Below are 25,574 nucleotides of genomic sequence, written 5' to 3'. Positions count from 1 at the left end.
TAACAATTACAGATATTATACAATTTTTCCAAAAGAAATACAACTAGGCATATAACATAAAAACTTCAAAGAAATCTCGTGCTGAAATTCAGAAAGCGTTTCGGGACAGACAATTAGAAAAAAATGCAGACATATTTCGTGAAAAAGAACGCAAACGTTGGCATATGCGGCGTGAGCAGAAGAAGGTTAAAGTGATATCAGAATTATCAGAAAGAAAAAAACGAATTGTTCGTCGTTGTTGGCGCGTCCAGAAAGCAAAATTTAGAGCTGCAAAAAGAAAGATTGAAACATCGTTATCAGAGTCACCGGAACGCAAGTTGAGTAGGAATAAGGAACGCAAACAAAGAGGTAGAGCAAAGGTTGCTTACCGAAAAACAAAGGCTCATAGAAAAATAACGTTAACGGACGAGTTGAAACATTACCGGACGAGTTGGAAACGGCTAATTGTTCAGCCCAAAAATACAAAAAATGTTGGTTAAGGCTTAAAAGTTTCCTGCCTGGTTTACAAGCAAATTCACCTACAACCACTGATAGATCATCTACTTCTTCTGTAGAAAACGGTTTTCTTACAAATGAAACAAGCAAGATGTCAAATTTAATAAGGTAATAAAACCCCAAACTCTTCTTTTTCATCAAAAAGTACAACTCCAAACAGCAAATGCCATCGTGGTAATGCATCGCTTGATGCTGAAACACAGGATTTGATCAGAGAACTTCTTACACGTGATGACAATTCTGGAATAACAACTGGAAAGAAACAGACTGTAACAAAAAATAAAGACAAAAAACAAAAGCGGCAACTACTCGATTTATTATTAAACCTTTATGAAAAATTTACCGCGGAATATACAAGAAACAACATTTCATATACAACGTTTACTCGTTATCGCCCATTTTTTGTCCGCAAACCGTCGGCTAAAGATAGAGATACATGTCTGTGCAAAAAACACGAGAACATTCAATTACTTTGCGATAAATTTATTAACCTGCGTGTTTTGAAAGAAAAAAATATTGAAGAAGTAGTGAAACAAGTTTGTTGTAGTACTGATAGAAGAGAATGCTTGATCAAAGAATGTAACATTGGTTTTAAGTCCCGTGTTCAATTTCAAGCAAAAGGATTGCTAAAAGATGAAAGTAATATAGTTTGGTTCCAGTGGGAAAAAGACAAACAGGAATACGAAAAGATGGGAGAAAAGAAAACAACAAATGTTATCAGGAAAAGTGTGGAGTGTGAACACTTAAAGATTTAAGATCTTTAAGTGTTCCACGCTTTCATAGATTTCTATTTCATAGAAACATAACGTTGTCATAGATACTTCATTCGAATTTTGTTAACTAATTAAAAGTGTAAGAAAATGAAACAACCCGTGCAACTTAAAATCATAACTAAAAATCAGGTAATATTTGAAAGTAGAAAAAACATATATATATATCGCCTGCAAAAATGTAAAGATTTAAACATGTAGTGAATGATTTAAGAAATTATCTGAATAATAATAAAAGACTAAAATTGTGTCTGTGAAAATTAAAACAATGCTGAGTAATGAATATACGATAATATAGCATTAAAGTTCCTTGATCATAATAATAATATGAAAATCAGCGGATAAATCATATATTAAAAAATATTGTAATAAGATTAACTAAATACTAAAATAAAAGCAGATAAATTAAAGCTAAATGAGTGGTTAAAAAATTATTTTGGGCGACAAAATTAAAATTCTGTGAACCAATTCGAAACGAGCTATGCAAGCATGTTTTTATAATAAGACACCAGTTCAGAATGTACAACAATTAAAAGAAACAGTAAATGTGAACGAAGCTGTTATATATATATAGATTTTTCTGAGAACAATGTGTGCAAGAATTTTGCTGCAATTCAATCTTCGCATTTTGGAGCAAGTAACAAACAAGCTACATTGCATACAGGAGTAATTTATAAAATGGATGGACATCAGTCATTTACAACTATATCCGACTCTTTGAGACACGATCCTCCTTCTATATGGGCTCATCTGGAAACCGTGCTAATTGAACTCAAGGTTGATAACCCACAAATTACAGATCTTCATTTTTTTCTGATGAACCAACGACACAATATAGGAATAAGAAAAACTTCTTCTTATTCTCTACATTGATATAAGAACTAAAATTTAATTTAGCCAGTCAGAATTTCTTTGAAAGTGGGCATGGCAAGGGAGCACCAGATGCAGTAGGAGGATCTGTGAAACGTCAGGCAGATCAATTGCTTAATATGGGTTGTGACCTTCCAGATGCAGAAAGTTTATATAATTTTCTTCAACGGACATTAATTAATAAAGTTTTACTATATTGAGGGATCCAGAATTACTTCTTTTGACTTAAAATGTTCCAAAACATTAAAGGCTATTACAGGCAATATGAAATTGCATCAGCTGTACACAGACAGAAAATTTAATGTTTTGTATCGAGATTTAAGTTGCTTCTGCAAGAGGGCTACAGTTTGCATATGCTACAATTTAAAGCGATAAATGTTTTTCAAAAACACTAGCACGGTAAAAAAATATTTGTGTATTTTATTATTTTGCTAATTTATTTGTTTCTGTATTAATTAAATTTATTTTATGTACTTCCGTGAATTTCTTTATTAATATTGCAGAATTTTAATAGTGATAAAAGTATTACTTCGGCCAATGCAATGGATGTCAATGATTACCAATTTCAACATTTAAGCAACAATATCATTGATCTGGTTAATTTCGATGAAAATTTGAATATCTTGTTGATTGAAGCAAATGATGTTGTGAGCGACCGCGACTTTCTTCACATTAATGATGTACGGTAATGATCCAGTAACGGAGCGGACAGTATTTGTACATTTTAAATCCGTAAAAGATTTTTGTCGAGTTAGTTTCTTTTTTTAAAAACGCTTTACCTTTTTTAAAAAGACAATGTATTGAAATTATTTGTATGCTAAGATTTTCCCTTTAATTTAAAATGTAACTTCTACTGTTTTGCTTTTAAATAATAAATAATTAGCAAATGTCAGTAACAGAGCAGACATTGTCACATAAATTAAATTTTTTATGTCATTAAATTTGGCTAATATACTTAACATGTAGGCTGAGGTTATAGTACCCAGTATATTTCATTACAAAAATAGAATTTGTTACAAAAATAATAATAGTTCACAGATGTAGTTACATTTATGTTACGGTAACGGAGTAGAAAAAATTATTGGGCCTTATTACTTGATGATATTCAAAAACATTTAAAAAGCAGATTTGTGCAAAATCAAATCTATTTTGTACATCCCTAAAGATGAAATTTAACATACTTGTTAAAATTTTATAGATAGTCTAAACTTTATTTTATTTTCATGCATCATTAGTTGCGACAAAACTGTCTTATGAGAAATTGACTCTAATATGTAATGAATCATTGGTGAAAATTTCATCTCTGAAGCAATATTATTAGATGAGATATCATGTTTTGAAATTTAGAGTTTTCACAAAAATCATAATTCTAGAAAATTGAAGGCGAAGACAAAACTAAGTTTAAAAAAAAAAAAACACCTAATAATCTTAGATAAATTCACCAGGTATATAAGAATTCATTTGTTTTTCTTTGTCTAAAAGTCCTTTATGTATTCCTCTAAGTCTCTTTTGTTGATTTTTTATCTCAATCAAATCTTTCCGCAACATTCTTCTTACACGACTAACATCTTGTTTAACTGATTTTATCAGGGTAAACTTTCCAAGTAAGTCAAGTGCTTTGAAAGCATTAGTAATACCAGTACAACCTTCATTAAATTGTGAAACAGCAAAATAAACTCCCATTTCCAGTGTTTGTCTGCTAACAAAAACACTTTTGGGGATCTTTGTCCAAATAATTGAATTAAGAGACTCAATTGCGTTCTGAGTTTCTCTATGTAAACATTTATTAAGGAGTTGATCAGATTGTAACTCTCTAAAAATTGGAAATATAATGTGATGGATCCACATAGGCATACTAGCAGTAGTTTTATACTTATTAGTCTTATTAATTTGATCTAGATGCCATTTACACCAAGTATCTGGTATTCTTGGACAAAACTGATGGCGGTAACTTGGGTCTTCAAAATCCGTAAAATGGAAAAGTACGGAAAACACAGCTTTTTTTATAGCATAATGTGCTCCTTTATTTTTCCTTATAGCCATGCCATAATAATTTTGCATGGTATTAATTGTTTTATCAGTTAGTCTGCCCTTTCCAGCCAGAGGCGTTTTTGTACCCTTGTATGATTTCACTATGTTACGTAACCTATTACCTAAACGTTTTTGTTCATGTCCTACACATTCAAGTTTGATTTGCACTATGTTAAAATCTTTATAGGGATTGTCAAAAACAACATTTTTGAAGGAGTATGTATCTCCATTACCCAAGTATTCATGGTATATTAAATTGCGTACACTGTTTGATCTACGAAAGATCTCAACGGCGCCGGTAGACTCCATAGATCCTGATGAATTTTGATGATTTATGTGACATTGATGATTTCCAAACCATATTTCATATGCAAAAGTTCCTTTTCTCTTTTCCCAAACTTGACAACTTTTACAATGTTTAGAATAGATTTGCACGTCAACACATTTATCATCTATTACTGTTGAAACAACTCCATTAAGAGAGCTGTGCCCGCGCTTTAGCCAAGTACCACCAATTGTTACTTGCTTATGCGTTGGTTTTCCTGATACCCCATAATGCTTCTCATCAGAGGCTTTTTTCATACTGTCAAATGCTTCACTTTCATAAGCATTGCTTACTTTCTTTTGTATACCCAAAAATCCATTTACACTTGAACAACGTATGTTCATACATCTTGCAAATGTCTCCAAAGCACTAAAACCACGACCGATTTCTCGAAAACTTATAACACTACGAACATTTGATTTAAACATATTGCTTCCATGCATCTTTATTTGAGAATTAAAATTGAATAAAAAATAATAATCATTATCACAAGTCCTATCCAAAAAACTATTATTAATATTTATATTAACATTGAGTTTCCTGCTACTGGAACAGGTAGGTTTACTAAGTCGGTTCTTTATTTTAGTTTTTGTGGCACGTTTCCTTGGAATAACGTTATTCCACTTTCTTTTGTGTTGTCTAATAAAATTTTGTTTGCTAGATGTTTTTGTACTCATCGTTAATTTACTTTCAGTTGTACAGTAGTATTATAACAGTATAAAGTATAAACAGAGAATAACATTAAGTAAAACTCTTTAGTTGAGTAAAACCAGTACACAGTTTTTATTACCCAATAGACAGTTTTTTAAGCTCCATTGTAGAGGTTTTTACATAAGTTTGTTGTTTTAAGTAATGGTTTTTAGATCGGAAATGCAAAGTATATTATATGACATTCAATTCAGTTAAATTCCTATCCAATTTTAGCAATAAAAAGCAAGATATATGGAGTAATACCCGTTGCTAAGGTGTTTCTATGGACAAGATCTTCATACTGCCTTGTAAAAAAATCTTAAAAACACTATTTTAGCACATAAAAACACCTGAAGCCTATATATCATTAAAAGGAGCATTAAATTTTGCACCAATTAACATTAAAAAATAAATTTTGATTTTTTTTTCAAGAATCTGTTTTTTTTTTCCTGTGGTACTACCTTAATGAGTGTGGTACCACCTTACCTGTGGTACCACCTTAAGGATTTTGCTTTTATATTTACTTTTAAATATTTTTAATTTTCTGCTTCCAGCTTTATTAACACAATTTTTTGAAGTTTTGGTTTATATTAAATCATTTTAATGTTAATTTAGTAATAATGAATTTAATATTGAAATCCATTTCATGAACAAAGTTAAAAGATTTATAAGTAAAGTTTAAACTCTTCAATTGGGTGAGTGGAGAAAATGTCCAAGTTAAAAAAATTTATTTTTTAGAAGTAAGGGAGATAAGGGCGCATTGATCACCGAAGCAGTATGATCTTTTAGCTTTTACTTGTTTATTTTTGCCTTATTTTGAAAGAGGTTGCAATTTAATTAACCATTATACTACCCTTTACTGTTTAATCGTAGTATTTTTGATAAGATCAACTTCTGCGTTAAGAAAATAGAAAATACAGTTTTTCATCATGAAAAGTGATTTTTTGAAAGTAGTAAACAAATTCAAACAAATTTTTATTAGACTACCGTATGACTTTATTTCCATTTTATTTCAAACTCATTTGTGTTAAGTATATAATACAATTATGTTTTTGAGTTGGTTACTATATTTACCGAAGCTATTAGTATCAGTATATCAACTGTACCTATAGGGACACATTGATCCTTGACTATGCGTGGCTCATTGATCGGAGGATCAAAGTGCCATATAAAAACTATATTATCAGACTTATATTTTTTGTTTAAATTTTATGCATTTAAACAAATGGCATGTACTTATGACGAATAAAAAATTTTGATATAATTTTTAGCAATTTTTCTTTAAAATGTAATAGTGTTATAAGCTACTACTAATAATAATATTAGATTTTAGTTTTACATAAGGTTACAATTAGTTTACAATATTTGTATGTAAAATATTTTTTTTAAATAAATATTTTATTTTGAACTTTTTTTTTTTTAATTTTCAGATCTTTAAATGGTTAAGTATAGGTTAAGTTTAAATGGTTAAGTTAAGTTAGTATAAAAGAAAACAAAAAACAGACATAGTGGCTATATTATGTGATACAATGAAAGCAGCTGTTAATCACGTTTTAGGGGGGGGCAGACCAGTAAATGTTGTAGACCAGTGAATGTTGAAGCTCGCAAGTTTAGCTTAAATCGAATGACTTTAAAAAGATATTGTTATAAAAAGAAGCTCAATCCAAATTAATTTTTTAAGCCTAATTACAACAATAAACAAGTTTTTACTTCAGAAGATAAAAAAAGTTTATCAAGCTATTTACTACTTGCATCAAAAATGAACTATAGACTTTAAACTAAGTCAACACGATTATTGGCATATGAGTTTGCTGTAAAAAATAATAAGATCTACTCATCATCCTGGATCAAAAATAAAGTTGCAGGGATTGATTGGTTGCAAGGTTTTATGAAAAGACAAACAGAGTTGTCTTTACGAACACAGGAAGCAACTAGCTTTGCTCGATCAACTGCCTTTAAGCTTTTTTTCTGCGCAAGGTCTTCAAATGGTGAATGCGTTTTTATAACGGCAAAAGAGAAAATTGAAGATAAATATAAAGAACATTGAAAAAACTAAAAAATATATAAAAATAATAATTATTTATTTAATAAGCGCAAATAACTCATCATATAAATTAACTTAAAGCAATTACTCTCACAAAAAATCATTCAAAAAGGAAAAGAAAATATATATATAAAAAATAAAAAAAGAACTTCGAATTTTTTTTTTTTAAAAAAAGAACACTTAAATATACTTAAATAAACTTAAATAAAAAAAAAAGAGGAAAAAAAAAGGGAAAACAAAAGAACGTAAATAAATTAAAAGACAGAAAAGATAAGAAGAATTAAATAATCAATTAGAAAAAAAAGAAGAAAAAGCAAAAGAGAGTTAGAAGATTTTTTTTTTCTTTTCTTCTTCTATACGATATAACTTGTAATCATTATAATTCATTAGTTATTTTATTTCAATCATTAAACTATTATTTGTTTTCTCACAATATATTATTTATTTATAGTTAATGGTACTAATTTTTAGTCCTCGTTTGATACGTAGTTATTCAATATATTACATTTATTTTTAATATTATATTTTTATATACTTATTTATTATTGACTTATTTTTATTTATTATTGTTTTAGTATCTTTGTTAATGCTATTATTATTGGTAGTAGTTAACAGTAGTTATATCATTATTTGTTTATATTATTAATATAGTATAGATATTACATATATATATATATATATATATATATATATATATATATATATATATATATATATATATATATATATATATATATATATATATATATATATATATATATATATATATATGTATATATATATATATATATATATATATATATATATATATATATATATATATATATATATATTATATATATATACAGTGACGGCTCGTCAATAGGGGCCATAGGGGCCCGGCCTTAAGTAGATTTATTTAAAATAAAGTATTTGTTAATGTAAATATGTATTTATATATATGTAAATATGCAACTATTTGCAGACAGGTTTTATAAAAATAAATAGTTCTAGTTTAGTTCTAATTTTAAATTTTTTAAGTAATATGTTTATTTGCAATTTATTTAAAGTATTGAAGCGTTGTTTTAATTCATTACCAATAACGGCTGGGCCGATTTCTAACGGTCCTATTTAATTTGTTGATAGTAATATAATTTTTGATGCGCGCGCAGAATTTATCGTGCTTTCAGGTCGGACGAAAAAGCGCATCAAAGGGCCTCATTAAACTGGCCCGAGAAGAAAAGAAATTTAAAAACATCACTAAGCTGTAAAATTTTATCCACTATTTTTAATTCTCGATTTAAAGAGTGAAGAATTTACTGCTGCAAAAAGTCAGAAGTTTTGTAGACTCAATAAGGTACATAGGGATGGCAATCCCGGGATCCCGGGATTCCGAAATCCCGGGATTACAGACAAATTCATGATCCCGAAATCCCGGGATTAGTCTCTAAAATTTCCCGGGATTTCGGGATTGTAATAAACAATAAATAAAAACAAAAGTTGATTAAACTTAATTTATTTATTTAAAATGTCTAAATTTTCGCTATAAAATTTGTTGAGCTGCTTATTCTCCATGCAATGTTTTCCTTTTATTTTTTAAATTCTTAACGTTGACGTGATTGTCACAAGTTCTTTAACATTAAAAGTTATCAAATACGGAAGGTATATTAAATAAACTTTATTTATTAATTCGAAGTATAATTGTTTTCAGATAAGTTCATTTTGAATTATGAATAAAGATAATTAGTCATTAGAATAAAGATAATTTGCTGGTGGTTCAACAAAAGGTCTTCATACCCATTTACTTTCCATACATAAAATTAAATTAACATCGCAGGAATCAAGTTTATCCACGACACCTTCAACTTCAAAAGAATTATTAGAACCGAAAAATAAAAAACCGAAAATCACAAGTTATTTTTCAACATCATCGAAAAAAGATGAATGCCTACCTGAAGTATTTGCCCGTATGGCAGCAAAAGATGGTATATCATTTAATACAATTTGCAACTCTTCTGATATACGAGCTGGGTTAGTTGCACGAGGCTTTAAAAATGTCCCGAAATCACGAAACACTATTCGAAAAATGGTGTTAGACTACTATGAACAGGTTAAAAAACTAGTTATAAAGGAAATAATTGATCAAATATCAAGAGGCTTCAAGTTTTCCTTAACGCTTGATGAGTGGACTTCTTTTGGAAACTGCAGATACATGAATGTGAACGTACACGAGTTGAAAAGTTATTGGAATTTAGGTTTGATTCGCATTTTAGGATCTATGCCAGCAGAAAAGTGCGTTTCACTTCTAAACGAAAGACTCAACAATTTTAAAATAAAACTTGAGGACAATATCATTGGTATTACCACGGATGGTGCAAGCGTCATGAAGAAACTTGGAAAAATTATAGAAAGTGATCAACAACTATGCTTTGCCCACGCTCTACAGCTGGCAGTAATATCAGTTCTTTATAAAAATGACCCCAATTACTTGGAAATCGATGAAATTTTAGATGATGAGCACACTACCTTTGCAAGTTTAGAGAACCACAGTGATGAAGAAAAAGATAATGATTGTATTAATGACTATGCTTCTGAAGAGGAAGATTGTATTCAAGATTCAAATAATTCATTTTTGTTTAATGAAACCTCTGAGGTTACTATTAAACACCAAGTTTTTGGACCTGTTATAACAAAGGTCAGGAAAATTGTAAAAATCTTTAAAAGGTCCCCAACCAAAAATGAAAATTATTTACAAAAGTACGTAAAAATTGAGTTTGGAAAGGTCATCCATTTGATTATGGATTGTAAAACCCAATGGAGCAGCTTATTGCTTATGCTTGAAAAATTTGACAAATTAAAATATTGTGTTAAAAAGGCATTTCTAGATTTAGAATTGGATTCCAAAATTGACGATTCAATTAAGATGGACGAAAATGAATATAAAATTGTATCTGATTTAGTAGCACTTTTGACTCCTGTTAAAGCCACTGTGGAAGCACTTTGTCGACGAGACGCAACTTTAATTACAGCTGACATTGCATTAGAGTTTATGTTGACCAAAATAAAACAACAAAAATCTGAAATCGGGAATAAACTGTATGCTGCTTTGAGTCACCGAATTAAAGAGAGGAGAACACCAATGGCCAGGTTACATCAACGAAAATCACAGATGTTTTTGTACCAAATACAAGTAATCAAAATAAAAAGATTATAGTAAGCATGATAAAGCGTTTTCATCCCGCAGATATAGCATCAGCAGCAGACAGAAGTTGTGATGTTCAGCTAAACCAGGTTTTAAGACGCGACGAAAGTGATAAGAAAGTCAAAACAATTAGTGAACAATTAAACGAAGTTATGGAAAAAGGATTGATAGCTATACGAACAACACCTATAAGGATAGAAAGTATAACTTCTAAGATTCAAAAAGAAATGTTTTTATTTGAAAGTGGTGGCACAAGAGGTGATCACCTTCAAAAAGTGTATAACTATATTCTATCTATACGACCAACAAGTGTAGAGTCTGAACGAGCATTCTCAGCCGCTGGGTTTTTATGCTCTAAAAATAGAACACGATTAAACGATGAAATGATGGACGCTTTGAGTCTTTTAAGGTGGAGCTTTCAAAACGAATTATAACTCTTATATATTAATATATACTTATATTATTTGTAAACATTGTTATTTTGTGTTATCGTTTAAAGGTGTTATTTATAGTTTAAATTACTTTACTTCATCAGTTAAATTAATCATATAATAGTGTTTGATAATTAAAAGTTCTTCGCAGACTTTATCTTCTATGATTGTAAGTTTTTCATTTAATCCCGGGATTTCCCGGGATTTCCCGGGGACAAATTTGTAATTCCGAAATCCCGGGATTGAGAATTTCCGGGATTTTTGCCATCCCTAAAGGTACAGTAATATTAGGAAACTTTATAACATTAAAAGTAAACATTTATTTGTAAAAATAATGTTGTAAACATCATATATTTGTTAATATTGCAATTTTACTGTGAATATTAACATTGTTAATATAAAAATATTAACAGTGTTAATATAAAATTATTAACAGTATTAACATTGTTTTCTTCACCTGGATATGTAGATATAAAATTTACGATGTAGTTATTAGGAGTATAAAATTATAGGAATAGGAACATGGCAAAAACATGATATTTAAAATAATGTAACAGAAATTACTGATATAAATGTTGGTTTGACATAAATATTTAAAAAGATACGGTTGTGTAAAAAAAAATTAATTTATATTAATTTTCAGAAACTAGATTTTCTAGGACAAGTCATTTTATTCTATAATTATAACAGAAATAATAATGGTAAAAAGAATAAAATTATAAGTTTAGAAGGTCTAGGGAAATTGAACAGTTTAGAAAATTGAGAAATTTAAATGCTTTTACACCCATCAGTATGGATTTTGTATCAATCACTCAACAAATCATGCTCTCATTGAAATGACTGAACTGATTAGAAAAGCAATTGATGATAAATATTTTGCATATCGTGTATTTGTCGATTTACAGAAAGCGTTTGATACTGTAGATCATTCAATTTTGTTGAAAAAATTAGAATATTATGGGATCAGAGGCGTACCCCTCAAATGGTTTAGTACATATCTAAAAAATAGAACACACTCGGTCTCTATTTATGACTCAAAATCTATCCTTGTAAAATGTTCTAATGGTTCCACAGGGTTCAGTATTGGGACCACTGCTTTTCCTTCTTTATATTAATGAACTTCATACATCCATTAAGTTTGCTACTGTTTACCACTTTGCTGATGGTACTAATCTAATGCTAATTAAAAAATCCCTTAAAAAATTAACAAACACATTGACCAAAATCTTAAGGTCTTATTAGGTTATCTTACCTCCAAAAAAAAGCCTTCAAAAATTATTTATTTTCAGAATATTAAATTTAATCCTAATGTGCTCTACCTAACTTCTAAAGTATTAAAACTACGGGACTATATTCAATTTTCAAACTGTCAATTTGTCTGGAACCACCAACACAATAGCCTACCTTTATCTTTCATCAATTTCTTTTCAAAAGTGCCAACACTCGTTATCACCTTTGTTCCAATAGTAATTTAAACTTGTCTGTCTCTAAACACCGCTCTCATAAGTACGTACATAAATCTATAAAATTTAAATCTATAAAATTAAAACTTGGAACAATTTTCCTTATGAATTAAAAGCTCTTAATTCATTCTCAACCTTTAAAACCAGTTTATTCTACTTTTTATTTAAAAAATATAGTTAATGTTTATAATTTCTATAATCAATTTTTGTTATCTTTAGCTTTGTTTTTTTTTAATTTCTATTATATATTTTGTTGTCATTACTATTGCTTATTGTTATTTTTATAAATATTTATAAATATTTACATTAATGTTATTAACTACTTTTAACTATCATTACTAATATTAATATTGTTTTAAAGTCTTTCTAAAGTCATATCAAAATTCTTATTCAATTCAGAATCGCGGACCACTTGTGTGGAAAAGATTCCCAAACATTGTTTCCGGAAAAAAAAAGTCTCTACATCAGTTCAAAACTGATTCAAAACAGTTTTTATTAAACACAGATTTTTTTAAACACCCCAGTGGGCACAATGACGTTGAAATAACGTTGAAACAACGTCGCAAACCGACAAAATGCAATGTTGAAACAACGTTGAAATTTGGTGGAATTGGAAACAAAATCCGACGTTGAAAACCACGGCGTTGAAACAACGTCGATGAAAACGTTGTTTCAACGTTGTTCTAACGTCTTATCGACTACATATCATCCATATTTCAACTTCGATAAAATGAAAATTAAAAGTTCAACGTTGAAATTACGTTGTTTTAACGTCTTATCGACAATATATCAACCATATATGGTTGAAATATTGTCGATAAGACGTTAGAACAACGTTCAAACAACCTAATTTCAACGTTAAATTTTGGTCATTTGATAAAAATTATACAGCCTATTGAATATAACTTATATCCAATAGGCTGCAGCCATGTTAAATTGTCATCGTTAACATGTTAAATTGTCTCGACTTGGATTGCGATAAAATAAGACAATAAAAAAGCAATATTTTGCGCTAAAAGTAGTGTATTTCATGTTCAAAAAATTATTTTAAGGGAGTTTATATAAGAAATAGATAGAATGTTATCATTTTATATATACATTTTATATTAACATATTCGAATCGTCATTTACGCACCGACCGCCACCATTGGATCTGTCGGGTGCATATTTCAACAAACTCATGATATCTGTTCTGACTTCAGCAACCGTAGCAGTCGCTTTACTAAGCATGACGCTCTCTATAAAAAAAGGTATTGCCAGAGTAATTTGCAACAAGTACAGCAAGAACTTGAAATTAAAGTAGCACCAAAGCATCAAATTGTGTTTTTCAATAACAGATAACATTACTCATGACTTACCAACAACAACCTTACAAATGTTTGTGCCTTTAAATTTCTCTTTACCCTTGCCGCCAGCCATGTTGAACTTTGATTGTAAACCGTTGGTCATCAACCTACAACAAAAAGTTATTATTTTTATAAATACATTAAACTTTGATACAATATCAGGTTAGGTAGCCCAATGGCACCGCGTATACCGCGGAATTCCGAATGGTTTTAAAATTTCAAAAATTCAATGACTTTTTTGTTTGTTTGTAGAAATAGGTCAATTTCAATAAAAATTATACATATATATAATAAATAGATCATCCAGGTCAAATTTGAAAAATCCGAAAAATTGTTTGCGGAAAAAGTCCGGAATTTCCCCCCCTCCCCTTATTTTCCCTCTTAATTTGCTTTCATCTGAGTTGCTTTTTATTTTTTATTTTTAAATTTCATCCTGTAATATAGAGTCTAAATTATATTCAGAATCTACTATTGCAGTAGCCTCACAATTGCTGCTGCTACAGACATCTTCATTTAATGAAGCTGAGCAATCAATATCAATGTCACTACTAAGAAGCTCATTAACCAAAACATTATTCCGTCTCCATCGCTTTAACCGGGTAGCCATTTCCCTAAACAACAGAAGGCACTTTTATAGTATGTATATATACACTTATATGTTGTCTGAAAGTTTTCTTCCATATTTTGTTGACAAAAAGTAAAAGTTAAAATGCAAGACCGAATTTTTTTTTTATTAATTGATAGACTGCCTGCCCCAACCAAACCCTCAGTCGATGTAGCAGCACTCCCTTGCGAGTCAGGCTAAAAGATAGTAGATGTAGCAGCACTCCGTTGCGAGTCAGGCTATTTATCAGTCGATATAGCAGCACTCCCTTGCGAGTCAGGTTATTTGTCAGTCGATGTAGCAGCACTCCCTAGTGAGTCAGGCTATAAGATAGTCGATGTAGCAGCACTCCGTGCATGATTTACAGTAAAAAAAAATAAAAATAAAAACATTTTATTAAAAAAAACAAAAATAAAAACATTTTAATAAAAAAAATAAAAATAAAAACATTGTTTATAGTGTTAAAAACATTCAGAATGTTTTTAAAAACATTCTGGTCAATTAAATTTGCGTTTTTGCGGCTTTTTAAAAAAACGATCAATTTGTAATTAAATTAATGGTTTTAACTTTCTGACAACTCGCAAATGTTGGACGAAAGTCAAAAGAAATTAAAAGTGACGTATGTGTTGGCGTAAGAATCACTTTTTAACTTCCGCTCTTCCCAAATTAAAAAAAATATATAAAAATAATAATAACAATAATAAAAATACTATAATATAGTATTATGATTATTATAGTCTATATGATATATTATTAACATATCATATATTTTATGTATATATCATATGTTATATATAATAATATCATATATATATATATATAAATATATCATATATTATATGTATAAATATATAAATAAATATACATATATAATATATACCGTGAAAAGGGGTGACTATGAACAACGGGGTGAAAATGAACATCGATGCCAAGTTTACTAAATGGTGAAGAATCACGCACTATATAATTAAATAGTGTGTTTTATGTTATTTTAATTTAGCTATTTTATTCTAAAAACTTCCACTTGTAGATATATATATATATATATATATAAGTATATATATATGTATATATATATATATATATATATATATATATATATATATATATATATATACATATATATATATATATATATATATATATATTTGTAAATATAAAAATAATAATAACAACAATAATAAAAATACTATAATATAGTATTATGATTATTGCAGTCTATATGATATATTATTAACATATCATACATTTTATGTATATATCATATGTTATATATATATATATATATATATATATATATATATATATATATATATAACATATATAATATATATATTATATTTATATAATATAAAATTAGTATAGTCAAATATACTAACATACATAGTAAAACAATTTAATCAAACTCTAAAAAACAACTTACTTAAACAAACTCTAAAACAAATTCAAGCAAATTCTTCATGCAATACACACTGATGAAATAAAAAAAAAGATCTATTTAATATTTATCACTAATGCATCGCAAATTAAGCAATGTGGTATCGTTAAATTGACAAACTCAAAACCTTATGAAATGGCAATAGATGGCCTAATCAATGACTCGTAAAGTCACGCATGCGTATTTGAGTTCTCAAAATGCAAAACGAACAGTGGAACTCATAATATAGACGTTGAATTAACGTTGATTCAACGTCGTGTTAAGTTGATCGTTTTCAACGAATTTTCAACGTTGATAAAATGTTGATTTTTGGTTATATGACGTCGCGACTAAAAATCAACCGTAAATCAACGTTGAAATAACGTCGTGTGTCCACTGGGACAGATTTTTTTAAACACAGATTTTTTTAAACCCAGATTTTATTAAACACAGATTTTATTAAAAACAGATTTTATTAAACACAGATTTTGATTTATACTATTATAAGTCTTTCTTTTAAAAATAGATCAGATATATAATTTAAAAACTGAAAAACAAGGTAATTATTCCTTGTAATCATTAAAAAAGGTTAAAATTTTTTAACAATAACCATTATCAAAAATCACATTTTCTCGCTTTTTATTTTTTTTGTGTATGTATGTATATATATATAAAGTTATTATGTATTCACTTTTTTTTTTACCCAATCTATTTATGGTATTATGTATTAAACGATATCTTACTTTATCTTTTATATATTTTATATAAAGTTTATTAAACTTATATAAAGTTTTTTATATTCACTCTTACTTTGACCCAATCTATTTATGATATTATCTATTAAACGATTTCTTAATTTATTTTTTATATATTTTTTGTAAACATTCATTCAATTTTTTTATTTATACTATATATTTTTGAAACAACTTTATAAAAATTATAAATTGTAACACGGTGCTCGGCGATTAGGCAAATCAATGCCTTCTTCTTGCTGCGGCCATAAACTTAATTGTAAATTTATGGAAACTCTTATATTTATTAAACGGCAAAATATAATGATAAATAAAAAAATTAAACAAAAAAAATATACAAAAGTTTTCTGACCATCTAATATACAGTGAGAATTTTAAGTAACTGGCATTGAACCATTTAATTTTCCAGAAATTTTTGAAGTTTATGAATATTTACCATCATCAGTTACAGATCGTGCTGCTCCAAATGCAGTAAACCGGATTCTTGTGGAACCTGAAATGACTGTAGCACATGTTGATGGCATGGAGCCTAAAAGACCTGTAGTACATCATGAATGAAACAAGTTTTTGAACAAATTATCACCAAACATTGCTTCATTACTCTCATCAAACCTTACCAGGAAGCATCTGCTAGAAAAAGAAGTGCTAAAAGAATGCTACAAAAAACAAGGATCTTTACTGATACTCCAATCAGGAATGAAATTCGTTTGTCGGAAGAAAATAAAACCCTAAAACAAACAATGAAAAGGGGAGAAGTTAAAAACTACTTGCTTAGAAATAAAACCAAAGTAAAGTAAAAGCAGCTTCACGACTTGACTTTGACAAATGATAATAACTTAAACTACTGTATTTTTATAGCCATTATAAGCTTCAATTTTTGTAAAACTTTACACATATGTATGTTAGTAGTATATAACAGGCTTATTTTCATACATACAATTGCGGTCATTCTTTTAAATCTCCGTTTTCAATTAATGTCAAGACAAACGTAGCAAAATTTTTCCTAAATTTAATCGATAAAAACTTCCCAAAATCTCATAAATTCCATGAGCTGTTTAATCGAAACAACCTGAAGGTTAGCTACAGCTGTCTTCCAAATATTCGCAACATCATCACTTCCCAACAAAATTTTATCAAATTCTTCAAACCTTAATGCTCCAACGTGCAATTGCCGACAGATTAATTTATGTCCACTTAATGGAAAATGTTTAACATTCTTTTAATGAAAATTTATTCTAACGAAAACATTATACACTGGTGTGTATTACGTTGTAAGGATATATAATTTTTTTATAAATTCCTTTTTTTTTAGATGTATTTTATAATTTACACTAATACCCTTCAACTAAAGCCTTTGTAGCACTTAGGTATAGCAGTATTAAACATGTAAATATTGTAACTCAAACAAGATCAAAACGCCCTAAGTTTGCAAGGGTTGTTGTAATGTTAAAATATATCATGTTCATCAATTTTTTTTAAAGACAGATTGTTCTAGCTTACTTTAGTAATAAATACGTTTTCATCTCTATATCGGTTGGTTCGCATTTTACAAAATACGGCGATCAATGCGCCCCCATCTCTCCTACATAACCTTTTTTGGAACTTTTTATGCATGTGTATACAGAGGCAATTTTATAAAGAGTAGGGGTGTGTGGGGTGGTGTTAAAAAGAGATTTTCAAGTTATAGTCGGTTTTTTTACGATTTAGTTGGCTAGCCGGGTATTTGAGACGATTCGCTTTCTTTTTTTTTTGATTTTTTTTTACTTTTGTATGACTTTAAGTTATTTATAAAAATACATAATTCCCCACCTGTCGTCTCAGAGTTCTCAAACTGATGAATTGCTTTATATTTTTAAAATTTGTGCGGCAAAATATCAAAGAGTATGGAATATTACACAAAGCAAGAAGCATTCTCAATAAGCATACATTAATTAACTATATAATTCGTTTATTGATTGCCACTTAGACTATGCGAATATTATCTGGGATAGTTCAATTAAAAGTAAACTTGAACCTCTGTATCGTCAACAAAAACATGTTGCACGCCTTACTAATTTTAAGGTTCGTATTACTCATACCAAGCCTCTCTTAATTCATATGAAAATTTTTAATATATATGAGATGAATATTTTCAATGTTCTTTGTTTTATGTTTAAGTGTAGAAACAGTTTATCACCTGAACCTTTTCATAATTTGATTTCATTAAAAAATAAAAACAAAAAAAAAATATATATATATATATATATATGTATATATATATATATATATATATATATATATTATATATATATATATATATAAATATATATATATATATATAAATATATATATATATATATATATATATATATATATATACATATATATATATATATATATATATTGTAGTAATTGTGTATATATTTCTTGTTAAAGAGTGCTTAATACCAAAGTAGAGCAATATATAGTAAAAAAACTAAATAATTATAACACTCGATTTATTTAAAACATTATTCAGAGTTTAACACAAATAGCGATCATCAGATGTTACAAATCTCAAAAAAACAACGACAAAAAAAAAATATATATTTAAAAAATACAGTGGAGTGTCTTCTTTGATGACATTAAAGTTATTCATCGTATATTTGTTTTCTTAGCGACACTAAGACGCAAGTTCGTTTCGCTTATTTAGTAACGGCAATGGGGATGAAATTATATGATATTTTTCCATTAAGCATAAATTACACGACTTACCACCAGGTTTAAACGGTTCAGCCTGGTCTAAAATTTCTCACGAAAGGACAGGATTTAAACCTTTCTTTTTAACACTTCACACAAATTTAGAAAGTTCAGTAGAGTTAGACCCACTTTCATAACGAAAGGAATTATTGTGCTTGTAAAGGCGATCTTTAAAAGTTTTCTCTGTAAACCCAATATAATATCTGCCTTCATCTTGCGGATTTGTCTTAACATTACATTAATAGATGATATTTTTAGTTAAACATTTTCCATTAAGTGGACATAAATTAATCTGTCGGCAATTGCACGTTGGAGCATTAAGGTTTGCAAATTTGATAAAATTTTGTTGGGAAGTGATGATGTTGCGAATATTTAAAAGACAGCTGTAGCTAACCTTCAGGTTGTTTCGATTAAACAGCTCATGGAATTTATAAGATTTTGGGAAGTTTTTATCGATTAAATTTAGGAAAAATTTTGCTACGTTTGTCTTGACATTAATTGAAAACGGAGATTTAAACCAGATAATATTTCGTGCACGTAATTTTGCAACTTTTATAGAATCATTGGCAAAGGCAGTAATGTTTTCTTTATATCCACTAGACTTGAGGGCACTGTTGTAAAAAGTTTCGAAAAAGCTCAAACGTAAAAATAAAAAACGTAAAAAAGGTTACCTTTTAAACTTGTTTAAAAAAAGAAATTAAAAAAAATTGTTTCTGCCGGGGATAATTTTGCAACCGAAGATCTAAAAGCATGTATTTCTACAAACAAATTTAATAATGTCAGCTTTTAAATATATATCCATTCATTTTTAAGTGAAAAAATTGAAAAGTCAACCCCCTAATTTTGATACCAAGTTTCGCTAAGACATTATGTTAGACGTTACGTGAAGTTACGTAAAGTTACGTAAAACGGTAAACGTAACAACAGTTCTTATCGAGTTAACTTGATATTGAACTTAAATTGCACATTCTAAAATCTGGTGCAATATCTATCCACTTTTTCTATGTTATCTTTCTAACTCGACTTCTTCTGACTTTTACTCTATGATCTTTCTTTCTTCTTAAATTCACTTACTTTTGGACTGTGAAGCGGGTTATGAAGCTCTTTAGTAAGCTGAACTTGTCTTCGCTGACTTTGGTATGTGGCCTCTATAGGGAAGAGCGGGGCACTTTGGCCCGCTTTTTTTTCCTTGATGTGTATCTTTTTAGCTTTTTGTTTTTTAATTTTTCTTTTATGGAAAAAGGTTAACTAGTCTATCCGGAATACAACATTAATAAAAGTTCATAATACCTTTTCAACACATTTAAAACTATATTTGTTAGATCATATCGGGTGGGTCAACCTACTTCGTAATCGGGGTAGGTTGGCCCAAGGATTGGGGCAGGTTGGCCCACATACAACTTATGGCAGACTTTGAGGTGGGAAAACGCTTATTGATCAAAAACAATTTCACAATTTGATGAAACAAACAACTTTATAACTTGATAAAACAAAATTGAAACAACTTTATAACTTGATAAAACAAAATTGAAACAACTTTATAACTTGATAAAACAAAATTGAAACAACTTTATACAAAATCTACTTGAATAATTTAAATTTTTTTTGTAAACTTCTTATGTTTAAGTGCAATAGTAAGAATGAATTAATATCCTTTCAATAAGGTCTTTAGACCTTCAATAAGGTTTGAGATTCTATATAATAGTATATTGGATTGAAATTTCTAATTTTTTCTTGACTCATTGTAAGGATAAATGTATCAAGTAAAAAAAACCATTATGAATAATAATGTAATTATTTTATTATGTATAATAAAATATGTTAATTCAAAAGTTAAAAATAGAAAATGTGATTAAGCGCTGGTTTGCTTTCTCCGAAAATCTTTCACAATAAGTTTATTGTAAATAAAAACAGAATATTTACCATTCTTTCTGTGTTTTTATCTCGTTTTGTAGATTATGTAGCAACTATTTAAAAGTTTAGATTTTTCGAACCAAAAAGGTAGATTAGGTTAATATTACGCTGGATTCAAACTTTTTGCGAATAAACAACATATAGGGATTCCTACTCAAGATCCACTTAGATATTTGGACACCCGAAATTTTTTTTTAAAAACACAAAGGTTTTAAAAAAGTAGCAAAAGTTCTCATACTACCCAGACCACTTAGTAATACAAGCACTTTGAATTAGCTCAAACAAATAACATTAATTAAGTAAAAAAATACCAACCTGAGAATTGGAACTAATTTTTGGAATATAATGATTCGTTATTAACAACGCTTACAATTAAAAGATCAAATTTTAAGCCACTTTTTATTGAAACAATACTACTATTTTTTCCGCAAAAAAAAAAAAAAAAAACAATAAAAAATCAAATTTTTTGAATTATATAATTTTTTGAAAGTTATATAAAATATTTAATAGTATTGTTAAAATATTAAATTTTTTTACTATGTTTTGTTTTCATTCAAAAATCAATAAAAACCACTGCGATTTAAGGACTTTAAATTAGGTAATTTTAATGAAAAGCACTGGGAAATTTGAGCATGCTCATATTACACAAAAATAGCATCTTTAAATAAAGTCAAAACTAAATGTTTCTATGCATATTTTTCAAACAAAAATAGAACAGATTTCTAAATAACTCTTTTTTCTTTATGAAAAAATAAATTTCATTATTTTAGCACAAAAATCTCGCGCCACAGATTCACTCATGCGTTATGATATTATTTTAAAAACGCAAAAAATTTAATAGCGTTTTAATTAGATGATAGCCGCTATTTACTGGATATAAATTTACGTTAATTATATTGGTTCCTGTTATCACCACATAAAGTTGATTCAAAAAATACAAAACAAGTTTAAATTCACCGTTTATATCTAAGAAATCTTTAAGTATGGTTATACTACCGAGGTGCTCATATTACCCTAGTCTACCGTAACTATTAAATAAACGCACACAAAAACGTTTCATTCTGCGCGTCAAACGTGCACGCTCGCTCGCGTAAAATTTTAAATTATTTTTAACATTTTAAGATACTAACAAGCTTAGCACATTTCTTGCGATACTTAATGCTTTTTATGCTTTGCAAAAAAAAAATGTTTTATCTAAATCGATCCAATCTAATAAAAACCTTGTGAAACTGATCTCTCATAGTGATATTTGTGATCGTGATATTTTTACGTTAGATGATTGGATCAAAAACCTATTCCGACGTTTGAAGTTTTGTGTAAACTGATGACAGGAATATAACAAAATAAGTGTTTGCATTGATTTTTTAAAATTTTTTAACAAAAACGATTTTTTTAACTTATTGCCTGCCCAAACCGAAACCCTTAGTCAATGTATGTACACACCCTGCATGATTTACTTATTTAGTCAGTCGATGTATGAACACTCCTTGCATGTTCTACCTATTTAGTCAGTCGATGTATGAGCAATCCCTGAATGTTCTACCTATTTAGTCAGTTGATGTATGTACACTCCCTGCCTGTTCTACATGTTTAAGTCAGTCTATGTGTGCACACTTCCTAATTTTTACAACAAATAAAATTTTATAAGCAGTATAACTTTATTAACAACAATCATAGACATTACGCATAAAACTACAACTAAATACTTTAAAATATAACATAGAAGTACACACAAAAACGCTCATGAGGAATCGATCCCGCGTCACCGGGTGACAAGGCGAAATTACTAGCCCCAAGACTACACTACACATGTCCACGTGGAAGTGAATTATAATTACATACTTCGTTTTTTACGCTAAGCCATAAATAAAAACTATTTTTTTTATCGGGTCGTTAATTTAAACAAAACTTCAAACGTCGGAATAGGTTTTTGATTAGATCATCTATCTATTTTTACTGTGTGGTGCAAATCTTGCATTGCGAAATAGAGTATTGATGCTTTATAGAACTTCCTTAGAGCTTTGATCATCACGCAAACTAAATTGCTATGAAAATTTTTTTTGGAAACATCTCTAATAACCTATTTAGGTTACTTAATTTATTATCAAGAATTAAAGAAGAAGTTTTAGTGAAAAAGTTTTAACTGTCAATTTTTTTACCGGGGTTTTTAATTGGCTAGAATATATGTTCATAACTGTAAATATAAAATTACTCTTTAATAAGTATAAAATTTCAACTTTAAACCGTAAAAAAGGAATCGTTTTTGAAATAAAAAATTAAATGAAAAATATTTTTATTTATTAAGGACTGAATAGTTTAACATAATCATTATTAGAGATTTGAAAATTAGTTACAAAGAAGGTTAAATGGTAAAGATATCTTACATTTTTAACATTTTATGGTCTTATTTGTTTTATTTTCACATATCTTATGTTTAAATATATACTTTAATTTTATTGAGAATTTTTTATATGTTGATTTTTTATCAAAACGTAGTTTTTTTTTAACATTATAAGACTGCAAATAATAAAACATAAAAACTTTTGTGACTTTTTGCAGTTTTTGACCTAATCAGTACTTTGTGCGAGGAAAAAAAATTTATAAAGTTAAAATTAGCTTAAACATTTAATAATGTACTTTATGTGTTTTTATAAAAACTAACTTCGAGAATTAAAATGATTTTTATGAAAAAAAAACTATATATTATTAAAGTTTTTGTTCTTTATAATGTTTTAAATATAAAAAAAACAATTTTTTGATAATCTTTTTTTTTTTCATAAATATTTTATGCCATATTATGTTACCAATGTAATTTATGGCTAATTGGGTTACTAATGTGATTTATGTCGTATTATGCTACTAATGTAACGTAAATGAACGCTTTTTATTTATCTTTTTCTTTTTTTTTAATTTAACAGATAATTTTTTTAAGTTATAGAGAAAAGGAAAAGTATGGAGATTTTGAAGACGAAAAATATATTTACAAAAATTATAATAAAGATAAGTATTATTTTTGGTTTGTTGATGTTTTCTTACATTGTTTATGGACCGATTTTCAGAAATAAAAAAATAAAAGATTTTTTTCAGAACTTTAAACGTAAACATTATTTGGATTTTGATACTAATAACCAAAGTGAATCAAAATCCAACGTTTTATCTTATTCATTGTTTGGAAATAACTGGGATAAATACGGAATGAATGTTGAAAGCGTTGCAAAAGAGGCAGCAAATAGTAGCTTTTATAAAAGCTGGACAGTTCGAATTTATCACGACGCCACCTCAATAACACCAAGTATTGCTGCGACGTTAACTGAGCGTTATCGAAACTTAGAGTTTTTTAATGTTAGTAACTTTGCCAATCTAGAGATTATTAACGGAATGGTGTGGAGATTTTTAGTAGTTGCAGATTTAAATGTGGATGTCGCATGTATAAGAGACTTGGACTCAAAGCTTTTAGTAAGAGAAACTGATGCTGTAAAGGATTGGCTGAAATCAGGGAAGCTGGTTCATTCAATGAGAGATAATCCTCAACATGGAATACCAATGTTAGGCGGTATGTGGTGCTTTAGAAATGAACTCAAACGAGAGCTAGGAATCAAAATAGCTAAACTCTGTATTGAAAAGTGCATGCACCGTGATCCTATCAAGCACTTAGAAGCAAACAAAGGAGATGATCAATATGTTTTAAATTCGTTTGTTTGGCCGCTTCTAAGTCAGAACGTATTAATACATGACGCTTACTTGTGTCAAAGCATTGCTGGTAGTAAACCTTTTCCTTCAAAAAGAGACATTAGTGGAGTGTTTGTTGGACAGCCCAGGGGTGAACCTGGAGGTTTTATTAAGTGTCCAATCGAATGTCGTCCAAAAGAACATCAAGATTGGGAATACTGTTAATTATTAATTAATTGTTAATAATATTAAATTTAATTAAATAGTTACAACTAAAACATGAATGTTGGTTTTGAAATTTTAAAAAAAGAAAAAAATTTAGTTTTTTAATATTTTTTAAATACGTTTTAAATAAACACGTTGGGATGTGAAAAAGTTACGTTAGTATTTTAAAATAGTTTCACAACATCGTTAATTTTTTTTTTCCAATTTTTTGTATTTATACGAATAAACTTCATTTTTGAAAAAATGCACCCTCCAATCAAGTACATTGTGTTATTAGATTGTTACCTAACAAATACAGAAAAAATTTTTAAAAATCAAATGATTGAAAAAAAAAAACAACCTTTTTAAATAAAAATTATAAATTAGAATTTTAATTATCAATACAAAATTAAAATAGAAATTTAATCATCAACACAAAATTAAAACATTACATTTCGGCAAATATTTGAATTAAATAATAATGCATATTTCTTCTGACACGTAAAAATTTACAAACTCTTAGTGCAATTTAAAGGTATTTAAGAAACCAAATCAAATTACTTTGTAAAATACTTTACAACGGCGAAGTAATAATGTCATTTTGTGTTTCAAGTGACAACGAAATCCAGACTTTGAAGTTTCAGTTTTTA

At 28.2% G+C, this 25,574-nt stretch overlaps 1 protein-coding gene and 1 long non-coding RNA gene across 2 annotated transcripts; one reads left to right on the top strand and one right to left on the bottom strand.

The window, feature by feature from the left end:
- Nucleotides 1–7,433: 7,433 nt before the first annotated feature.
- Nucleotides 7,434–24,998, top strand: LOC136081092 (uncharacterized). The gene is made up of 2 exons (XM_065798379.1): nucleotides 7,434–7,548; nucleotides 23,984–24,998. Exon 2 carries the CDS (start codon nucleotides 24,004–24,006, stop codon nucleotides 24,943–24,945), a length of 942 nt encoding a protein of 313 aa, XP_065654451.1. The 5' UTR covers nucleotides 7,434–7,548; nucleotides 23,984–24,003; the 3' UTR covers nucleotides 24,946–24,998.
- Nucleotides 13,306–16,203, bottom strand: LOC136082017 (uncharacterized). Its single transcript, XR_010639342.1, has 3 exons — nucleotides 15,674–16,203; nucleotides 13,659–13,753; nucleotides 13,306–13,538 (listed from the first exon to the last, which is right to left on the bottom strand). It is a non-coding gene; the product is annotated as an uncharacterized LOC136082017 (long non-coding RNA).
- Nucleotides 24,999–25,574: the final 576 nt, after the last annotated feature.

The sequence above is a fragment of the Hydra vulgaris genome, chromosome 06, assembly GCF_038396675.1.
Source record: "Hydra vulgaris chromosome 06, alternate assembly HydraT2T_AEP".
NCBI classification, from domain to species: domain Eukaryota; kingdom Metazoa; phylum Cnidaria; class Hydrozoa; order Anthoathecata; family Hydridae; genus Hydra; species Hydra vulgaris.
Note: the sequence above shows the minus strand (reverse complement) of the source record. Positions and strands in the feature narration are given on the sequence as shown.